Source organism: Ceratosolen solmsi, unplaced genomic scaffold, assembly GCF_000503995.2.
Source record: "Ceratosolen solmsi marchali unplaced genomic scaffold, CerSol_1.0 scaffold14, whole genome shotgun sequence".
NCBI classification, from domain to species: domain Eukaryota; kingdom Metazoa; phylum Arthropoda; class Insecta; order Hymenoptera; family Agaonidae; genus Ceratosolen; species Ceratosolen solmsi.
In genome coordinates this window covers 2,291,953-2,313,267 of record NW_011948420.1, presented here as the reverse complement: position 1 = coordinate 2,313,267, position 21,315 = coordinate 2,291,953, and the positions used below count along the sequence as shown (strand labels likewise).

Below are 21,315 nucleotides of genomic sequence, written 5' to 3'. Positions count from 1 at the left end.
AATTTTTATCTTTTACTGAAATTTATTATGACTTTAATTAACGATTAAAATATAATCAAAGAATAATAATAAAATATTAAAAATGGTATAAATAAAAATAAATCCCGATGTAAATAAAAAAGAATACAAATTTTTCTGTACCTTATATTATACTGTATATATCTCATACTGCAATAAACGAGAAATTTAATATTTGATATAAAATTAGCCTTAATGGTTTTTGATAACACTCAATAGCTAAGTCGTATCTAACTTATCAAACTAACGCCTTACACATTTTTAATAGCACAAAGAAAAAGCCAGAAACAAGTTAAATCAGACTTAATTTAAAGTTTACTACTTATTCCACATGCGCTAGGATGTGGATATACTCACGCATAAATATACTCTTGCACACGTACTAACTAGTCGAAAACTGACCTACTGAAGCAGTCATTTACTTTGTTCGGCTACCTATACGTTAACGTTCTTTCAGAATTTTCTTCCTCCATACAAAGTCATCTTTTTTACTTTATTTCTATTACTATAAGCATGGCAAAAAATAAGCTTGATCAGCTAGAAAAACTGGACGCAACCAGTCACGTAAAATGTTTTAGCTCGAACATCCCGTTTTCCAACAACGTAGAACAAGTATCCATCACGAACCAAGCATAAATAAAAGATAATCAAACCAACTACAAAACAAGAAATCTACCCATACACACGATATTATACAATATACATTGTGACATATATTTCACAATATTGTATCCAAAACTATATAAACATAATAGAAATTACAAATTAAATTACTAATCACGGAAAGTAAAGCAAATGTTAGACATCCTTTGGCTTTTGTATAAATAAGGTATAGATAGTGAAACAACAAACACAAGATCATTATTACGTATATGTCTTGCTGGATCAATATTTAGATTTTTCTAAAAAAAATTATATAAAAAATATGCCTTCTCCATTTTTTAACAATAATATGTTTCATTACTTATTCAAACTCTTAATATTAATAATGAAATAATAATAAAAGAATCAAAGCCTTAAAATAATTTAGCTACATAAATGTTTTATCAAATCAAATTTATATTTTTTATAAAATATAAGAAGCTTTATGTCAAAACTACATAAAGAATAATTTATCTGTAAATAATAATAATATATGTGTGTGTGGGTTTTTGTGTATGTGTATGTATGTATACATATATAATCATGGGACATATAAATAAATTATGAAACATCATTGATAGTAGAGTAGTTACAAATCTCATTTCAAAGTCTTTTAATATAATCTAAAAATTTTAAATAAAATAAAATTTAAAATTGATATAATCAATTTAAAAAATCAATTTAATTTACATAAACAATTTTATCTAAATTATTTATATTATTTAAACAAAAAAATTTAAGCTGATCATATAATAATATTTAATATATATCAAATATTAAAATTTTCATAATAAATTCAGTTACAATACTAAATTGAATTAAAGATAAAATATTATTAATAATCAATAAATAGAATTTTAATTATTGAATAAATTTAAATATTATATAAATAGATTACATAAAAATATTTTAAAACAGTATTTTAACATAATCAAAGATTTTCAAATAAGTTCGTTTTTCAATAAACAAACGTCAGTTTTTTTTTTAATCATTTTTACAACTTTAAATTATAAATTTTAAAACATAATGTCAAGTTTAGAATGCGCATGTTTCATTTTTAATTTAATAATTTTAATTATTTTTATATCGTCTGATCTATGTCCTTGATATATATCGTAGAATATACATGTAGTCAATTGTATAAATACAATATTGAATAAATACTTGTGTACACATGTACATATGTATCGATCCTTGTTTATAATTGTACATGCATATTTAAATTAAATAATTGGGTTGAAGTAATATATGCATGTATACGTACATACACTTTCGTAATCTCTATAAATAAAGATATACAAAGATAACGCAGATTAAATTAATACAATTAGGTTAATACAAATAAAATACTTTTACACAATAAATTAATATGTATACATAAATTCAACATGTGTATATGTGTGTTATTCCATTCTTTTTAATACTTCATTATTCATGTAACTGAGCATACTAATAATTTCAAATTCTTAAAAATCTCAAATATATCGCAATACATTCTCGCTTTTCGATTTCAGTCTCTCCTATGATGCTGTTACGGCTGGGTTCATCCGCCAATTTGAAAGATATTAAGGAAGGTGATAATGTTTCCTTTGAATGTAATGTCAGATCCAATCCCACAAACTTCACACTAAGATGGTATTACGGGGTAAATATGCGATCTATAAAATCAATTAAATATGTTCGTTAATACATTTTTAAGTTATATTATTATATTACGTATAACAATTATTATAATATAATATAATAAATATGATAAATGCATATAAACAAATATTTTGCCCAATTATCAAATCCGACTCAATTGCGTCCCAAGAAAGTCTTAAACATGTATATCTATAATATTCTTATTGTACTTTCTTAATATAAGCAAAATAAAGAAAAAAATTGAAAAATTTACAAACGATATAGAACGGAATTCGAAAAATTTCATTAAATTAAAATATTCTATGACAATTATATGTTCTTTCTCTCTAATAAAACAATGTACATCATTAGAAGATCGCAGGCTTTTTTATTGAATTCTGATTTTAAAAGATTGGAGTAAGAATTATATATTTAATGTTTTTAGTTGAAAAGTACTACAAACTCTGAAAAAAAGGCTCTGTAATTTAAATAAAAATATTGTATATGTACACATACTTATATTATTCTTAAAAACAACATATTTATTATTTTATAAATTAAAATTTTTTTAATTTGTAAACAATTGTAGCCGAAACGTTAATGTTTCTAATACTTAAACTTCCATTGTTCAGTTCTGGTTTTTAATAATTATTATTAAAAGATATTTGATGCTACTATATACATATATATATATTTATATTTGTTTGTTTGTTTGTTTGTTTGTTAGTTAGTTTGTTTGTTTGTGTGTGTGTTCATCAAATTTTTATAATTAATTTTATAATAATTTATATAATATCATTTATAATTAATTTTTATAATTTGTAATACTGGCGATAATTTTATTTTGCACACATTGATAAAAATGATTATACTATTAACTATCTATAAATTTTCATAATTTCACATAAATAATCAAATTAAATACCCTATAATAACTGAAAAATTTCCCTCTTTGATTGCCGTCTCTCAATTTAAAACTACTAATACCGCTTAGATCTATTGTACTTAAATTTCGTAACCTTTCATGCTAACGTGATGCACGATTCCGTAAAAGCACACCGTGTATTCTAACAAATGATAATGTATATGAGGGTAAATAATCTCTACGTAAAGATTCGTGGGAAAAATAGCTTATAGAAGTACTGATGCGAAAATAGGAAGGCAAAAAGCTTTTCAGTGCTGAGACGTTGAGAACTGGGAGTTGGATAGTTAAGCTGCTCAAGGAGGATCATGACGCCTGTTTATACGCAGGTCGCGCTCTCCAAACAATCGAATTTCTTTGGTAGAAAGGAGACGAAAAAAAAAGTTGAGCTAGAATCGAGATCTTATGTTTTAAGAATCGTTTAAATTCTAATTTTAAACTAATTATATTTATAACATTAGCTGGCCAGATTCGATTTACAAGAACTTCAAAAATGTGCATATTTCACATTATGAATTTACTTTTGACCAAAAATATCATAGAACGTTAATTCTAATTTTATTATCCTTACGTTTTCAACATATTATCTCATCAAGTATTGATCTGAAACGAAATAAATATATTTTTTTTTAAATATTGATTATATTTATAAACTTCAATAATATTATACCATAAATACACTATATTCTAATAAATAGTAGGTAAAATAATATTTTATATATTTGAAAATTTATAAAAGAAATATCTATATTATAAACAATAGAAAATTACTAATATTAATTTTAATAATATTAATTATATATCTATATTTATTTGAATGCGTTAATAAATTTAAATAGATAAATATTCCAATAAAATGATATTTAAATTAAATATATTTTTAAAAAGAAAAACTTAGAAGTAAAATATTTTTAATGAATAGTAAAAATTGACTCGTATGATTTTAATGAAAAAATTAAGGAATAAAATATGTTATAAAGTATATTCTAAATAAAAATAAAATTTTTTTTATTTTATTCATAAAGAATATTTGAAATAAAATAAACATAAAGAACAAAAATGTATTTCAATTGCTTTTTTAATAAGCAATAATTCAATGTATATTATTATACATTGTACAATTGAATACTCCGCCATAGTGATTCATGTGTATAATTAAGATATTTATATAACAGTAATTATTAAATACTGTAATATATATTGTAACAAATAAGAATCCTAATTTTTTTTAATTCTTTAACGTGCACTAGAGACATAAGAATATATAAATCACTATTTTTGTTCTGTTTTTGTATATAAAGTTTTCTTAATAAATATGAATATAATAATATTACTTAAATATGTTCAAAATAATTAAAAAATAAAATCTTTCAAGCAAAGTCGAAATTACTTAATAAATATTCTAAAAACTGAGACATTCAGAGAAACAGTTTATACCTATACAGAACCATTTTGTCGGAATTATTCCGAATTTATGATCACCGGTTGTCGTTTCCCGCTTATTCAAAATTTTAGATTGTCTAACAACCGAGACCGATAAATTTCCGGCAAATGACTGAATTGTATTCGTATAAAAATCTACTAGAAAACTAGTTGCCAACTAACCTTTCAACTATGAAAATTTACAGTTTTTCATATAAACAATTTTACAAACATGAAAAGCATATATCTCATTATTTAGTTAAAAAAATATATTATTATAAATTTCATTCTATAAAAAATATAAATGTTTATACTCTTACCAGTTAGTCTAACTAATTTTATTTTAATTCTGATAATATGAATTTGATATAAATTTATTATAAATCTTGTTATAATAACTCGTAATTATTTTTCTTATTAAACGATAATAGTTTAATATATAATATAAATGTTACAAATGAAAGCATTGATTATGGTAATAAAATTAAAATTTTTTTTAGAACAAAGAACTTCATCACAACGTCAGTGGTGGTGTGGTTCTATCCGATCAATCTCTCAATCTCCAGGGAATAACCCGAGAAGCTTCTGGAAACTATAGCTGTATTGCGGCTAACTCGCAAGGCCATAATAGATCCAACATTATTGACCTTCATGTTATGTGTGAGTTTTTTTTATTTACAAATTTATAGAAAAATCTTAAATGTTCATAATTTAAAATATTAATATTATTAATTCATTAACTTGATTCATTAAATTGATATAAAATAAATTCATATAATTTTAAAGTAGTGACAAATATTTGTTTCGATATTTTTATTCAAATATGAATGATAATTATCTGTTGCAGAAGAATAACTTTAGTAATATATATTAACTATTATTATATTTCAATTAATATTTAAACATTAAATAGATAATAGTCAAGTCATTTTTTAAATAATATTTTGAAACAATTGATTTCTAATATTTTCAAATTAGGACACGTTTATTGCACGTATAATAATAATAATAATAACAATAAAAATAATCTTTCTAATCATTAATCATCAGAATAATCTTTTAAAAATAATAAAGTTGTCGAACCTTATTTTTTGAAAATTATCACGCAATTACAGTTCAGGTTTCAGACATTGAGCGACTAGATTCATATCCATTCATATTCATCAAACTATATAGTGCAAACAACGGCTCATAATTATTTTTACAACTCAATGTTGCAATCTGCTCGTATGTTATTATAGTTGCTCCAATCTGCAAGTATCTTGGACTAACAAATCTTAACGAAGACATAAACACTCCTTCTCCCAACCATGTACCTATCAGTCAAGAACGTCCGTTCAATGTATCGAATCATGAGATAATGAATCTGGTCTGTGAGGTTGAAGCCAGCCCAACTACTCTTATGTTTCATTGGACATTTAACAACACCAAGGAACTCAATAACGTACCTGACTCCCAATACACGAATGACGGTACAATTAGTAAGCTGAGCCATGTACTACGGACGGATGCTGATTATGGAATCTTTAGTTGTTGGGCTAGCAATTTTATCGGTCGCTCAAAGCAACCTTGTAATTATCTCATTATCCCACCAGGTAGGAATTTTTTAATCTATGCGTTGTGTTATTATTCTACTAAAGGTATAAATATTAATAAATGCAATTTTATTTTCGATACATTCAATGATCCTAAATAATATAATCTGAAATATTAATTACATAATTAAAAATTTACCGCAAATTAATCAATATATATTTGTATATAATAGTTGCGAATATTAAAAAATTTATAAAATTATAAATCATTTGGAATACAACATAAAACATTGAATGTATCATGTATAATATTTTATCTTTTTGAATTTTTATATTATAGATATTGTTATTTTCATGTCAATTCAATATTTAAGTTAGTTAAATATTCTATTAATCTTGAATCTTCAACAAACTACTCTATATGGATAATTTATATAATTTAACGCATTTTATCCTATTTTTCTTATTAATTGTACATAAGCATTTCCACCTATGAGATAAAATTATAATATTCATCAATTTCATTTTAAGAGATTAAAATATAACTTAAAATATTTATAAAATATTGTTTATAAAATAATATGGGTTATTCATGCAAATATAAGAAATTAAACCACAACATTTTAAACTTATACGTTATTCCAATTTTTATTACATTATCTCCAGTAGTTAAAAAAATATACTACATATTCCTCAAATGTACCAAAATAATTATTTATAAATTATTAATAAAATACAATATTATTCTTTTTCCCTTTCAGTACCTTATTTATCATCTATTTTTTCATCATTAAAATTCTTAATAATATATTTGTAAAGAGTTTATCTTTAAATACTAATCATGTAGGCTTCATACCGATTTTTAATATATTTTATATACATCCTTGGATATTAAATTTAATGATTAACAAATGAAGAAATTATTATATTTATATTATTATTAATTCTTATTATATTTTATTAATTTCGTACATTTTTACAATTATAAATATAATTAATTTTACATCCTGTAAAAATTATTTAAATGAATCAATAAGATTTTATTAATTATTTATGTTTAAATATATGGTTTGCAAATATATAAATTATATAAAATTATTATATAAAATATAATAAATTGAATGTTTAAGACAATATATTACATATAAATTTAGTTTGAACATGTAAAGTAAATAATTATTAATATTGAACTATAGGAACTCGAAACTTATGTTTTATCAAAGAAAATGTTTTATTACAAATTTTAATATTTCATATAAATTTAATTACTTTGTGTATTGTTAACTATTGCTGCATACCAATGTTTCAATACTGGCCCTGGATACAGATATAATAATTAAATACTTATGTCATTTCCAATATTCAGTAATAACTCCTACTGTTACGGACTACAGCATTTTTAAGCGGAATACAAAGTGAGAGAGGTATGAGCACGCGAAATATTGTTTAGTAAACATTGGCCAACGGACTCAATTAATGCTTTTAACCGAAAAACTCGAACATACGACTATAATTCCGAGAAATATTAACAAATGAACCCCGAAAAAGCTATGCGCTATTGCTGTCACGACAAATAGCGGCATAGTAACAGCCACCGATGCGCTATCGGCGCATCCAGTTCGTACGAGAATGTGAAAGGAGGTGCACGTGTAGCGAATGCCCTGCTAGTACCAATCATGCACTCTTCATAGCGGGATCTCTATCCAACCTTGCCATCGCCATTGGGAGGCCATGGCAAGCATCAAGCAACCTAAGGAAATAATAGCGATGACACAACTATACTGGCACCCACGCCTCCGTAAGCAACGCGGACGCTCGTTCCTTACTACTTCTACTAGTTAACAAGCACCCATCACGACAGAACCGCCACTACTCACGCTCGCAGGTACGCTCGCATTGAGCACACGAACGTGCACCAAATCACCACTACCTTTGAGCTCACCGACACAAGCTGTGACGTCACACGGACGTTCTCCCACCACTTCGTACACTACAGCTCACCCCTTCGCCGGCTGCCAAGACGGCACTAACTTGCTGCCCCTACCACCACGAGTTCCCCACTACACTACTCACCCCAAAGGAAGAAGGGGAATCACGCTCCAGGTTTTCAAGAACACACGTACAGACTTATCGCCACCACCTTACTGAAGAAACACCAAAAAATTCATTCTATCACATACTCATTCCAATATTCATAGATTATTAACTATTCATTATTTATTATATTTAATAAAAGGAAAGACTATTAACATTAAAGGCAGTATTGAATAATTGCATTGCCCCTTCCATTTGCCAGCAAGCCTCCACCCACCATCATAAGGAGGTTTTTAGTCTGATCCCAGACACCTACAAACTATAATAATCTATGTAAAAATATTTCACGTTAAATAATTTTGTTCGGAAAATAATCCCACAATTTGACTAGTCAGCCAAACGTGCAATAATTAACGTAGAACAATAAAACCCACTAGATGTTATGTGGGGTTGCCGGGCAAGTAAAGGGTGAATGCACTGATTAATAATTAACACATGTCTTTATTATTTCTATTTATTTGAATTGATTTACAAAAGGGTGAATTACAGACGAACTTTATATTTCTTGATAATCTTGTGGTGTTGAAATATATTTACTATGAATGAAGCAGGTTATAATCTATTGAATATTATCGCTAAGAGGTTATCATGATTGTAGTGCTCTGATCGAACACTGGAATGCTATTGTGTTTATCTTAATACGTGTGTAGTTGCCTTTAAATATCGGTCGTAAGAGAGCCGAGATGGAGGTTATGCGAAGCTGTGCGCCATCTGTGGCGGGAACAACTTGCAGTTGGAGGGATTGAGAAGCCAATGTGGCATTTATAGCTGGTCTTGTTCAAGAGTATGTCCGGGAAGCTTCCGTAGTTGGACTTTATCCGTCCGTCTTCTACATAAGCCGAGAAATCAAGAATGAGTACTAGCTGTAAGGACTTACTTGCAGTGTATCGTGATTTTCCAGTCTCTCTTCGATGGCTTGTTATTACGTTCCCTTGCAATGTTGCAACCCTTCAGTTCTTCCTTGTCTCCAAGTGAGACCACAAGTGGTCAGGTCCCACGCAATCCAGTCTTGATGAGATCAATTCAACTGTACACTAATTCACAATAGTGGAAAGAACTTATTATTAAAACTCAGCTAGCTAAACGACTCATCTCTCCGGTCCTCCTCCGTGAGAGTTGGTCGTGACTTATCCTTCACTGTAAGAAGTATTTGGAAAGAGTAAGTGAGGGTACATTACGTAGTCCCTTCTTAAAATGATTCACTGATCCCGCTCCACTTGGGATCCCTTCTTCCTTTATTAATTAACCAATCAGTGGTTGATCTTGGGTCGCACAATAGATTATGCACGCCTTCATTTCCACTTCCTTCCGGGCTCAGTTCCGAATTTGCTAATTGGGAAAGTGTCGGAAGGTGGCGAGCCTTTTCCATTGGTCACCTCTCTTTGGTTGCCTCATCCCTCTCTGGGACTTGGCTAGAAGAAGGGTCCGCTTGGGCGTGGTCAATTTTCCAATACGATCGACCAGATGTGGCATAGCCAAGAACAATGCAAGCATTGTCTTAAAGGCCGAGTGCGCACGTATGGTCATTGCATGTGTAGTACGTACGGGTTTTCGGTTGCAGTAAATATTTGTACTCAATGCTTCACGCATATCTGATATTCGTTCTGAATTTACTTTGGGGTTCTCGCGGCAGTAAACCCATTAGGTTCTACTGCACTGGGAGTATGAGCACGTTCCGCTAGGGTTTTCCAGATGTTTTATGACACTAGTACAAATAATTATGAGCAGGAAAGTTTTGAAGTCTTAAATACAATTTTCATGACATTACTTGTCAGATATTTTATTGCCTTACTAAACGGAGTCTCTTATTCTCAAACAAATTTATATAATACAATTATTTTATTTTAATTAGAAATTAAAATCTCTCTAGTGATTTAACTAACATCAATATATTATAATATTTTTAAAGTTAAAACACTATGTAGCGAATCCATGCAAATGAAGTGCTTTTAATTACCTATTATCGAATTACTGGTCATTGTAAAATGAATCAATACCTATCTACAATGTTAATCAGTAACTGTATTACTAGTATTAACAATGGAAACTCGAAATACTAGCTCAATTCCTTTCATCTATTATGCAACAGCATTGTCAAAGATATCATTCTATAACTTAACAAAAACGATCGGTGTATATGTAATTCATTACATAAGCTTACATACCGTTAAATATTTTTATTTAATCTGTAAGAAAGTAATCCGAAAATAGATAGAAAATTAAGTTATCTTCAACATAATCTGATTTTTAAAAATAGGTTTTAATAGCATTCTTGTATACAAAGTGTACGACTTAGTTGGAAATATAATTGCAATATTAAAATTCTATTTCAACATTATTGTATTTTGATTATTGTAGTTAAATTTCCCCTTTTAATTATTTCTTACATATTTATTCATAGGGTTTAAAAATAAACAAAATATATTATATATGTGAGCTTATACATTCCTTTTTAAAATGTTAATTTACTTAACAGTTTAAAAATGTTTACAATATATATATTACTAATGATATGTTACTAATAATATGTTACTAATGATAAGTACATATATATGTGATATATGATTAATAAAGCTTAAAGCAGTTTTTGTAAAAATTCGTAATTCTCGTTTACATATTTACACTTATATACACACATTTATATACGCAGACATTAATGCATACTTCTTAAAACATTTTTATTCATTATATTTAAATATTAAAAAATAAATTTTTACATATAATAAGATTAATTTTAATTAAAATAAAGGGAAAGGAATCAACAGTATAGATTACTATAATACTTCTGAGGATTAACCAATTCAATTTTATTTGTTTTAATTCAAATGGTATGAAAGCATACAACGATATAAAATATATTCTTCTTTTATATTTACTTGTTAATATAGTATGTAAATAATGGTTTTTGCAAATTACAAATTAAATATTTAAAAAGCATAAAAATATTGTGTAATTTATTTTAAATTATTTTATTACATTAATTTCATTGTGATTATATATACAAGTAAATAAATAAGTACAAAAAAATAAATAATTAAATAATAAGTATAAAAAAGTAAATAAATAAATATGACTAAGTAATATATTATTTATAAATTATATATAATTATTAAAACTAAGGAAATTATTGAAACTAAGAAATTTTGTGATCGACATTTTAACAAATGTCTATATTAAAGTTTACTATTAACATTTTAATTTCAAAAATTTTAAAATGTGTGTACGTACATTTTATATTAGTATTATATAATATATATTAAATAAATTCATTTGTCCTACTAATTGTATGTAATAAATGTTTTCCTAATATCAATGAACAGCTGTTATAATTGCATTTTTCTTATATTTTAAGTAAATGGAATTAAACTAACAAATCAATTGAACTATAAAACTACTGTAACAAAAATCAATTAAACGTACACTGATCAGAAAAGAATATTTATTAATAAGGTGAAATCCTTTGAAATATGGCACTATGTTTGAAATTCGCTACTACCTATCGTTGAATTTAATTAAGTTTATAATTAAATATGCTCCTTCCATATTCATGCGACTTTCCTAATTATTGAACAGTCATTAACGCTCAGAATTATTGAACAAATAGATATTCATTCGCTGCAGTAATATAAAGTCAAACATTTCCAACACTCTGCTCATGTAAAAATTTGTACTTATTGTATTTCAACACGAATACGCCAATATCTGTATTCAAACACCTTTTTTGAGTATATAGAGTAGATTAATAATATGATAGAATAATTAATAGTTAATTGAAACTGTAACATTTACACGAAAAACGACATTAAAATATACACCTTATATTTTATATGCCCGTAAACATTTTTTCTACAAAAAATAAACGAAATCCTTTAATTTTTTTAACAGTCTTTTTATGATAACAATAATAAATTCTCGTAAAAATCTATATTTGTATTATGCAATTTTACAATTATAAAAAAATTATTTAATATAAAAATTAGCTACTAACAAAGTAATGTGTGCATGCACAGTTTTTAACGTGCTCGTATGCATGTGTATCAGAAAGAAATTTAATTATAAAATAATATATATACATATGTTAAAGTAATATGTATATTACTTCAGACAGAAATCTGTATATTTTTTCTTTTAAAATACAAATTTGTAAAATTTAAATAACGGAAAAAATTCTATAACAATTTCGCATTTTATCTCATCACAATAAATGTGCTTAATCTTTTTTATTTAAACTTTTAAAACATTAATAAATTTGATGAATTTTAAAGTTTTTTCAATTATAGCATTAATTAAATATGTTTATCAAAAAAATAAATCTTATTTATATATGAAATGTGTTTTAATGAAAACAATTTATAAGTTTTCATTATAAAAGTCTGTTATTATGTCAACTACGTAGCACCGTGATTATATCTCGCCAACTTTGTAAGTAGACACCCCTTTGTTTGTTTTCAGTGAATCCTCTACCCCTACAAAATTGTACAGCCCACAATAAAAGTGCCACCTGGATACGGATATCCTGTGTCGAAGGCTCCAACGGTGGATTGCCACAAAAGTTCATTGCTGTGATCGGTAAACAGCGCTGGGAATCAAACACCCCCTATTGGGAAATTGAAATTAATAAACCAACCACTATCTCTCTATACGCAGTCAATGCAAAAGGCTTAAGTGATCCTATTATAATGGAAGGAATTGCTTTTAAAGATGTAGCGAAATTTACAGGCAAGTACGAAAATACTGTTTGCCACCTATGATATTCCTAATACATAAAGGAATCTGATTTTATAAAATGATTTGTCTACAATTATTATATAAAGTAATTTATCTTATACTTTATGTATGAAAACATTATTTTCATGAATTAACTGCTATTTTGTAACCCAAGAATATATTTCACTAAAATATGTGTACTATTGTAATGAATAGAATTAAAATATAACTAAAATAAAAGTGCAACTTGCGAATTATTTCTTGCACATAACAAGTAGATTAATACTAGAGTAATCCAGAGATAAATCCAAGAATTTAATTAAAAATTAATATTTGTGTATTAACAATAATAATAATTGGAATATTATTTTACTGATAAATACGGTATATTACAAATAAAAAAACAAGTGTTGACATTAATGGAACGTAATAGATTAAAATAAATGAACAATTAAAAATACGATAAAACATAGAATAACATCGATATAACACTACTCTATAAAACATTACACTTCTCAAAAATGTAAATAAGCCTAATTTAACAATAACACTTCTTCAACAACGAAAAATTTGTTTCATAGGAGAAACTGGTATTTCACTTGACATATCACCCATCTTGATTGGTCTAGGAGGGACGGCTACCGGATTAGGGCTTATAGTGATCGGAGTATTAATGGCATTGTGGAGAAAACATGCCTCGCCGTCAAAATCAAAACCAGCCCAGCAACCGACCATTGCCACATTTGGAGTTAAAAATGAAGAAGAGGATGGAAATCCTGATCTTATACCTACAACAACATTGACCAATAATTATATAGGTAATATATATATATATATGTACATGTGTGTATAAATAAATAGTATCAATGTTGACCGAGTTACCATTAATTTATTATACGTACCCAAAAACACCGCTAATTGTTATTTTTCCGGTAAAAATTTAATATGAAATTTCTAATTTATAAAATCAACAATGAAACCTTAACTTTTTCCAAATTTATCACAAAACCATATTTAAAACATGAATTTGAAATATTTTCAGTAACTACATTTCTAAACATCTCTTCTCTCGTTTGTTCAACTTATTCAATCATACATAAATACATGAATACAAAATCAATAAAATCAAAGAACATAATGCGACAGATTTTTATTTCCTTTTTATTCAAATCAATTGAATTTAATAAATTAAAAATAAACTACTCAACTACAATATAAATTTTTTTAATAATAGCAAATATTTTGCCTTAGATGGTAAGTTTTCTATATATGGATCATTACCAAGAAGATCACGTTATCTAGTAGGTGAACAAGTACCACAAGCTGTTACATATGATAGAAATTATACTCAAGCTGCAGCAAATGTATGTACGTCTAAGTCAAGAAAATTCATTGAAGAATTTTTATAAATATTTTCTTATTAATATAAAATTTTACTTTAATTACTTTACTTTCAGACATACAACAGCTTACAAAGAACAAACCGACATGCAGAAACAATAGTCAAACATACAACCGTCCAAGAAAGTTGTATCTAAATAGATATAAGGAAATTTTAAATTACTATAAGAATGAAGAAAATAATTAAATTTACCAAAAAAGAACAATTTTTAACTATACAAATGATTTATAACAACCTGATCTATCATATATTTGTAAATATTGTATATAAATAATTTATATGAAAGTTTTGCTTTCATATTTATTTATACCTTATCTAATTTTATATAAATAAATAACAAATTTAAATATAATTTCTAATCAATACTTATATTCATTAAAACTAAAAAATGTATTAATTAAAAATCGACTTTACGATAACATTAATTTAATTTGTAATATATAATTATTTTTTATTATTTGATATTTTATTATATTTCAAGAATTTCATATGCAATTAATAATTACAGAAATCAATATAAAATTTACGAATCTGTCAATAATATTCTACTTAATTAATTTTTACATATTTAATAATAATATAAATTATTACTATAATTTGATCGAAACTGTAAATTTACATTTAAATCTAATTAATTTAAAATTTATAAATTTTAAACATTTAATTATACTGCGAACAGGTGAATTTTGTAATACAAACTGATAATTCGTTATAATTGTATATTGTTAGATTAATTATCAAATTATTATTAAATGATAGAATATAATGTAAAAATATTATATATTGTTTTATAGCAAAATTAAAAAAAAAAAGTGATTATTATTTACATTCTTTGTTTAATTCATCATACGTCAAACATTTAAAATATTCTTATAGCATATATGCGTATATATAACTACAGTGCTACAATATTATGATTTTGCTTTTCTCTTTTGAACAGAAAAAAAACTTTTATCCGAATATAATCTCAATCTATATTTTCAGGTATTAGCTCTAAATGGGTTAAGCCCATTTCTAATGTTAATTTATTATTTGATAACTGAAGTATGACTTTACTTATTTAATATAACAAATTAACTTTACTTAATCTCACATAAAATAAAAATTACTTATTACGGATTGGAGCAACGTCGAAGATTTTGAAAAGTGGAAGAAGTACAAGCTTTCGGATGCTTACGTTTGTAAACATTGATTCTGCGAATTCTTAAATAGTTTACGCATTATTGTCTAACGCTCTACAATATTTCTGCATAGTAACGACGATTGGCAATTCTCGAACCTTCCAAGGCAGTGTCCGTCCTTCAAGATTTCTCGAATATTCTGTAGCTTCGTTCTAACGTCATCAAGACTTTCGGCCTAGCAACAAGTTCAAGCGTTACTGCCAGCGTTTCAAGCTGCCACGCTAATATTTAAGACCAGCTCGCACGCACTGGCACTCACTGTCTTCTTTTCTAACATTCAACCAACAATTATCACTCACTGTACCTTAACCAATTACTCAATCATAAGTTAATACTCAGTACAATTTAAAACAAACATTCAGTCAAACAGTTATTAACATTTACACAGCTATTAATTAACATTTACATACATAATTAACATAACATTAATTATAATATACACACATAACGTGTCGACTACAATCTAATAATCTAATAATACTTCCCGACTAGCACTGAAGTCACTTTTACAACAGTTCATTACCACCTTATAATTCAATCATAAAATCAGCCACCGATCTAGAGAAATTAATAAGCAAAATAAGTGACTTATTGGAATCCTTAATGCAATTTGATATCCCAAATGCACGGGATTGCATAGCAGTTCACATAGTATTAATGCAACTTGTCAATCAGACAAAAACGGAGTGGGAACGATCACTCGGTGACTCAACATCATATCCTAAATTTGCAAGAGACAGATCAACAAAGATATAATTTTCAACCTCACACATGCATTAAAAAATCCGTAAGAATATGTCAGTCATCAGATGAGACTGACAATCATGAAAATTATCTGAAGCTTAATCGACATCACCCTTCATGTACCTACTGCAATGAAAACCACAAAATATGGTTATGCGAACAATTTAAGAAATTGACGATTGACGAAACAAAAGCCGTTGCAAAAAACCTACAGTTATGTAAAAACTGCTTAATTAAACATCTACCAAACCCATGCTTCAGCACGAAAAACTGCAAGAACTGCCATAATGAGCATCATACACTGTTACACGAAGAAAAGAAACGTACATCCGCAGACTCTAGCTCATCATTACAAATAAAATGACTAGACCGAAAAATTGTTAACTCACCCAGGAGAAGACAAATAACGACACTTCTGGCCACCGCCTTGGTTACAGTAAAATCACTATTGACTATGTATTAAGTTCGCCTTCTGTATTTTTATTTTTTAAATAAATTTTTTAAACGAATTTTACCTAAAATTCATATGTTTTTTAAAAAAATTTACCCATAGTACTCACATTCATATCTACATTGCTTTAATTTATTTTGTGTATTTGTAGCAATTTAAAATATTGATTTTATATGTTTAAGACGTTGTTATTAATATATTTATTTGTTTTATGTATATTTGTCGATTTACGCATTATTGTGTATAATAGGAAACTGTTATTACTAAAACAATGCACCAATTTTGCAGTGTCAATATAATTTAATATTAAATTATAATATTTAAATTGTTAAAATAGAATTGCTCAAAATATATTCATCAAAATATATTCTCAACCCCTATCTAGGGGATGTAAAACAAAACATGTTGCGGACAAATTTGTGACAAATACACACAAATTTTATGCCTTTGCGAGGATAATCAAACCATACATTTTATCATAACCGTACATGCTTAACAGGTTAATATCATACTTAAAACATATCGTATTTTTAATACCTTAAAAATATAAGATAATTTTAATAAAAATTAATTTGATTGCCAATAAAAATATATATATTTTTAATAATTTAAAATAATTATTGATTAATCTTTAAGTTGGTACTAAAAACCAAATTCGTCGCTTATAATTTATTATAGATTACAGACCTTGTAATAATATGTGTAATTAACCAGAGTTTCACGATATCCAATAAATAATAGAATTTAATTATTGACAATTTATATTGTTTAAATTTTAAATATATACTATTACTAAAATATTAGTTTCATTTAGTATTCATTTAGATTGATCAAAATTAATTACATCTAATCCTAATTAAATTTCTATTTAATACAAAAAACTTAATTTATATAATACCTTTTTTTATGTGATTTTTCTTTACAGAAATTAAAATTTTTAATTACATTTAATTCAATACGATTTTATTTATTCACTTTATTTCCTTAAAATCAGTCAATAAAACTCAAATAATATTAAATAGCATAATATAGTAACAATTACGATAACGTTTAATATTAAGTATATTAAGTACTGCATAAACTCATCAATTAATTAAATACAACGATCTTATTCAAACACATTGTAATTCGTTAACTTTAATATGATCATAACAGAACTAACATATCAGTTATTTAATTTCTTTAAAGAATTTAAAAAGTAAAATTATCTTATATAATTAAATAAATCAATCGAATGCTAACATTAATGTCATTTAAAAATAATAAAATAAAAATAATATTAATTTTTTATTCAATATGTGTAAATAATTAAAAACTTCTTTTTTTATTATTTCAACTATAGTATAAATAAATAAATATATATATATATATATATATATATATATGCAACAAAACTAACCTAAAACTATGTATAATAAATATTTTTATCAAACATCAGATTGTCATAAGTCCATAACAAAAGTGAAATTTAAAAAAATATATTTTCGTAATTTTATTATAAGAAAATAAAAATAATTCAATAAATAATAACATTAAAAAGAAATATAAATAAAGAAATATTTAATATAACCATTTATACAATAATATATGTTCTAATGTCGGAATATAAAGGTATACATATATAATAATATGCATTTATTTTTAAAAGATTTAAAAACTATATTAGTTAATTATTTATCAGTTAATTCTATTAATAATTTTATTTCGTTTACAGGTTATTCAAACGATAAAAAAAATCAACATAATTCTTACCATAAAATTAATGTTGGCGATAAGGGAAAAGAAGTATTACAAGGTATAAATGAAAACAGTCACATTATTAAACAGTTTAAAAAATATGCTATTGAATTGGATACCAAACATGATCGATATGAAAGAATAGTTAAAATTAACCGTGATATTACAATTGAAAGTAAACGAATAATTTTTCTGCTACATACTCTTGATAAGGAAAGCAAAAGAAATACTATTTTGGAAGAAGCTGAAACAAGAATAAATAATCTTATTAAGATATTGTTTAAAAATATTGCATTGGAATTATATGGTCATGATCCATATTTATATTTAAAAGCATACAGAACAGGCTTTCAAGAATTTATTGAAGCTATTTCATTTTATTGGTATTTACAAAATAATACATTATTTAACTGGACAAAATTAGCAGAATCAATGAGATATAGAATAAAGGATTTGAATGAAAATGAGCAATATTCTGTAGAAGAAAAGACAATTCAGACTTTAATTGCACCTGTTGAATATATATTAGGAATAGCTGATCTTACTGGAGAATTAATGCGAAAATGCATTAATAATTTAAGTAATGGTGATATTTCAAGCTGTTATCAAATATGTAATTTTGTTAGAAATATGTACAAAGGATTTTTAAGTTGTGCTGGTATTACTACAGCAGAAGTGAATAAAAAAATGTATGTTTTAAAACAAAATTTATTAAAAATGGAGAATGTATGTTATACAATTAAAGTTCGAGGTTCTGAAATTCCTAAGCATATGTTAGCTGATGTAGCTATTGTTGCTACAGAAGATATGACTTTAGACATTGATGAAGGATACCGTGTATATTAATGTAGTTTTATATAATTTGATTATTAACTAATTTTGCTAAATACTTATTCATTTAAATAATATTTATCTTCTTAGAATTCAAATTCTGCTGATCCCTAACTTTCACCACCAGTCAATGTTAGTTCATATTCTGATTCATCAACTGATTCTTCTTCAGATAATTCTGAATCTGAAAAAACTTCTAAAGAAACCAGTTTAAAAATTGTTTGAGTTGGCTTACTCTTATCACGTGTATGTTTATATTTTATTTTAAGTTCCAAGTTCTTACGATAACATTTTATTCCATATACACATTCTGTTTTAATATCGGGTAGTTCATACTCAGTATCACTAGGATGACTGTAAATTGCCTTATGTTCAGCATTTAACCTATAATATAATTTAAAATTTTTTCATAAATTTGTTACTTTCTTATGAGCTACTATACAATTTAAAGTGAAAAACTATTGTAAACAAACTTTTTTTTTTTTAATAAAAAGCATAAACAACTTTTCTTTTTTAATTCACTTTTCAAATAAATCTTATTTGTATTCAACATTTATTTTATAAAAAATTATCTATAGCACTCTTCAATATTTACATTTTTGCTTTTATTTACTTTGCTTATTATTTATAATAGATGTCTGTTTTAATGCATAATAATTATTTACATTTGTATCATCTATAGATTGGCGTATTGGTTCATAGCTTGGTCTAATATTAACAGAATATTGATAATTTAATTTTGCTTTTTTATTTCGTTTTCTACTATTATCAATATTTAATGTTTATTTTATTTGTTGACTATTTGGTCCCATAGAATGACTTAAATTCTTCTTATACATCTTCCATATAAAAGTTAGAATATTGTATCAAACTTAATTTATAATTATCTAAAATATATTATAAATTAATTTTAACTTAAATATTACTAATTAAATACTCTATATTTTGATCATTCACTTCATTATTGCTTTTATTTTCTTTTATGAATTCTACCAAATTTCGTGTATCGTTATTACTACATAAAATATAATTCAATGGTTCAATTTCTGTATCAAGCATTGAACAATGCCGTTTATCTGGTAATGCGCTGTCTATTATTTGTTCTAACTAATAAATAATATAAAAAAGTATGAATATAAATTTTTACAAAAAATATATATAATTTATATAAAATGTAATATTAAGTTACTAATGTAATTAAAATGTAATATTAAGTAACAGTAAGTTATATTTTCAACTGAATTATTATTAAATATTTGATTTCAAAAACAAAGTATATAAATGTTACTAACATTACTTTGCAACATTGTTTTTATTCTAAAAATTTTTTAATTTTGAGTATACAACTAAAAATTTTATTTTATATATTAAACAATAATTTTTTAAAGTAAACAAACGAATATCTGTACCAAATGTTCACAATAAATAAATAACCAACCGAATTCATTGAATTAATCAAATTATTGTATTATATTTAAGGTTATAAATCACAAAAGCAGTCACATTCGCCATATTATGAAATATAATATTTTAGAATTTAATAAACATATGTTAAATAAGTATTATAAATTTAAATATCCTTTTGTATTAATGTCATTACGTCGAAGAATACTCTCAACGTTTAGATATTAAAAATTCTCAACATAAAAAAACAGCGCCTGGTTGCATAACAAACAACAATTCGAAGGGTTAATACATCAAAACATAATAATATTTCAAATATAACAAATATATGACCTTAAAAAAAAATTTTATATAAATAAATGAATATTTTGCACTACGTAAATGGAATAAAAATTTAATGTTAAATATATAATCGTATACATTAATTTATTTTATATAAAATATATACATTTAATTAATATAAAACAAACATATTTCTTGAAATATATACTTTTACATTGATATAATGTATAAAAATAATATTTAATTTTGATTGCAAAATTTGTGTACTTTATAGAAGTGAATAAAATTTTGAAAAATTATTTTAATACTATAGATATTTA

The 21,315-nt window shown here is 25.3% G+C and overlaps 1 protein-coding gene across 1 annotated transcript; it reads left to right on the top strand.

Moving 5' to 3' along the window:
• Positions 1-18,336: 18,336 nt before the first annotated feature.
• Positions 18,337-19,807, top strand: Trax (Translin associated factor X). Its single transcript, XM_011498248.1, has 3 exons — positions 18,337-18,352; positions 18,456-19,325; positions 19,400-19,807. Exons 1-2 carry the CDS (start codon positions 18,337-18,339, stop codon positions 19,322-19,324), a joined length of 885 nt encoding a protein of 294 aa, XP_011496550.1. The 3' UTR covers position 19,325; positions 19,400-19,807.
• Positions 19,808-21,315: the final 1,508 nt, after the last annotated feature.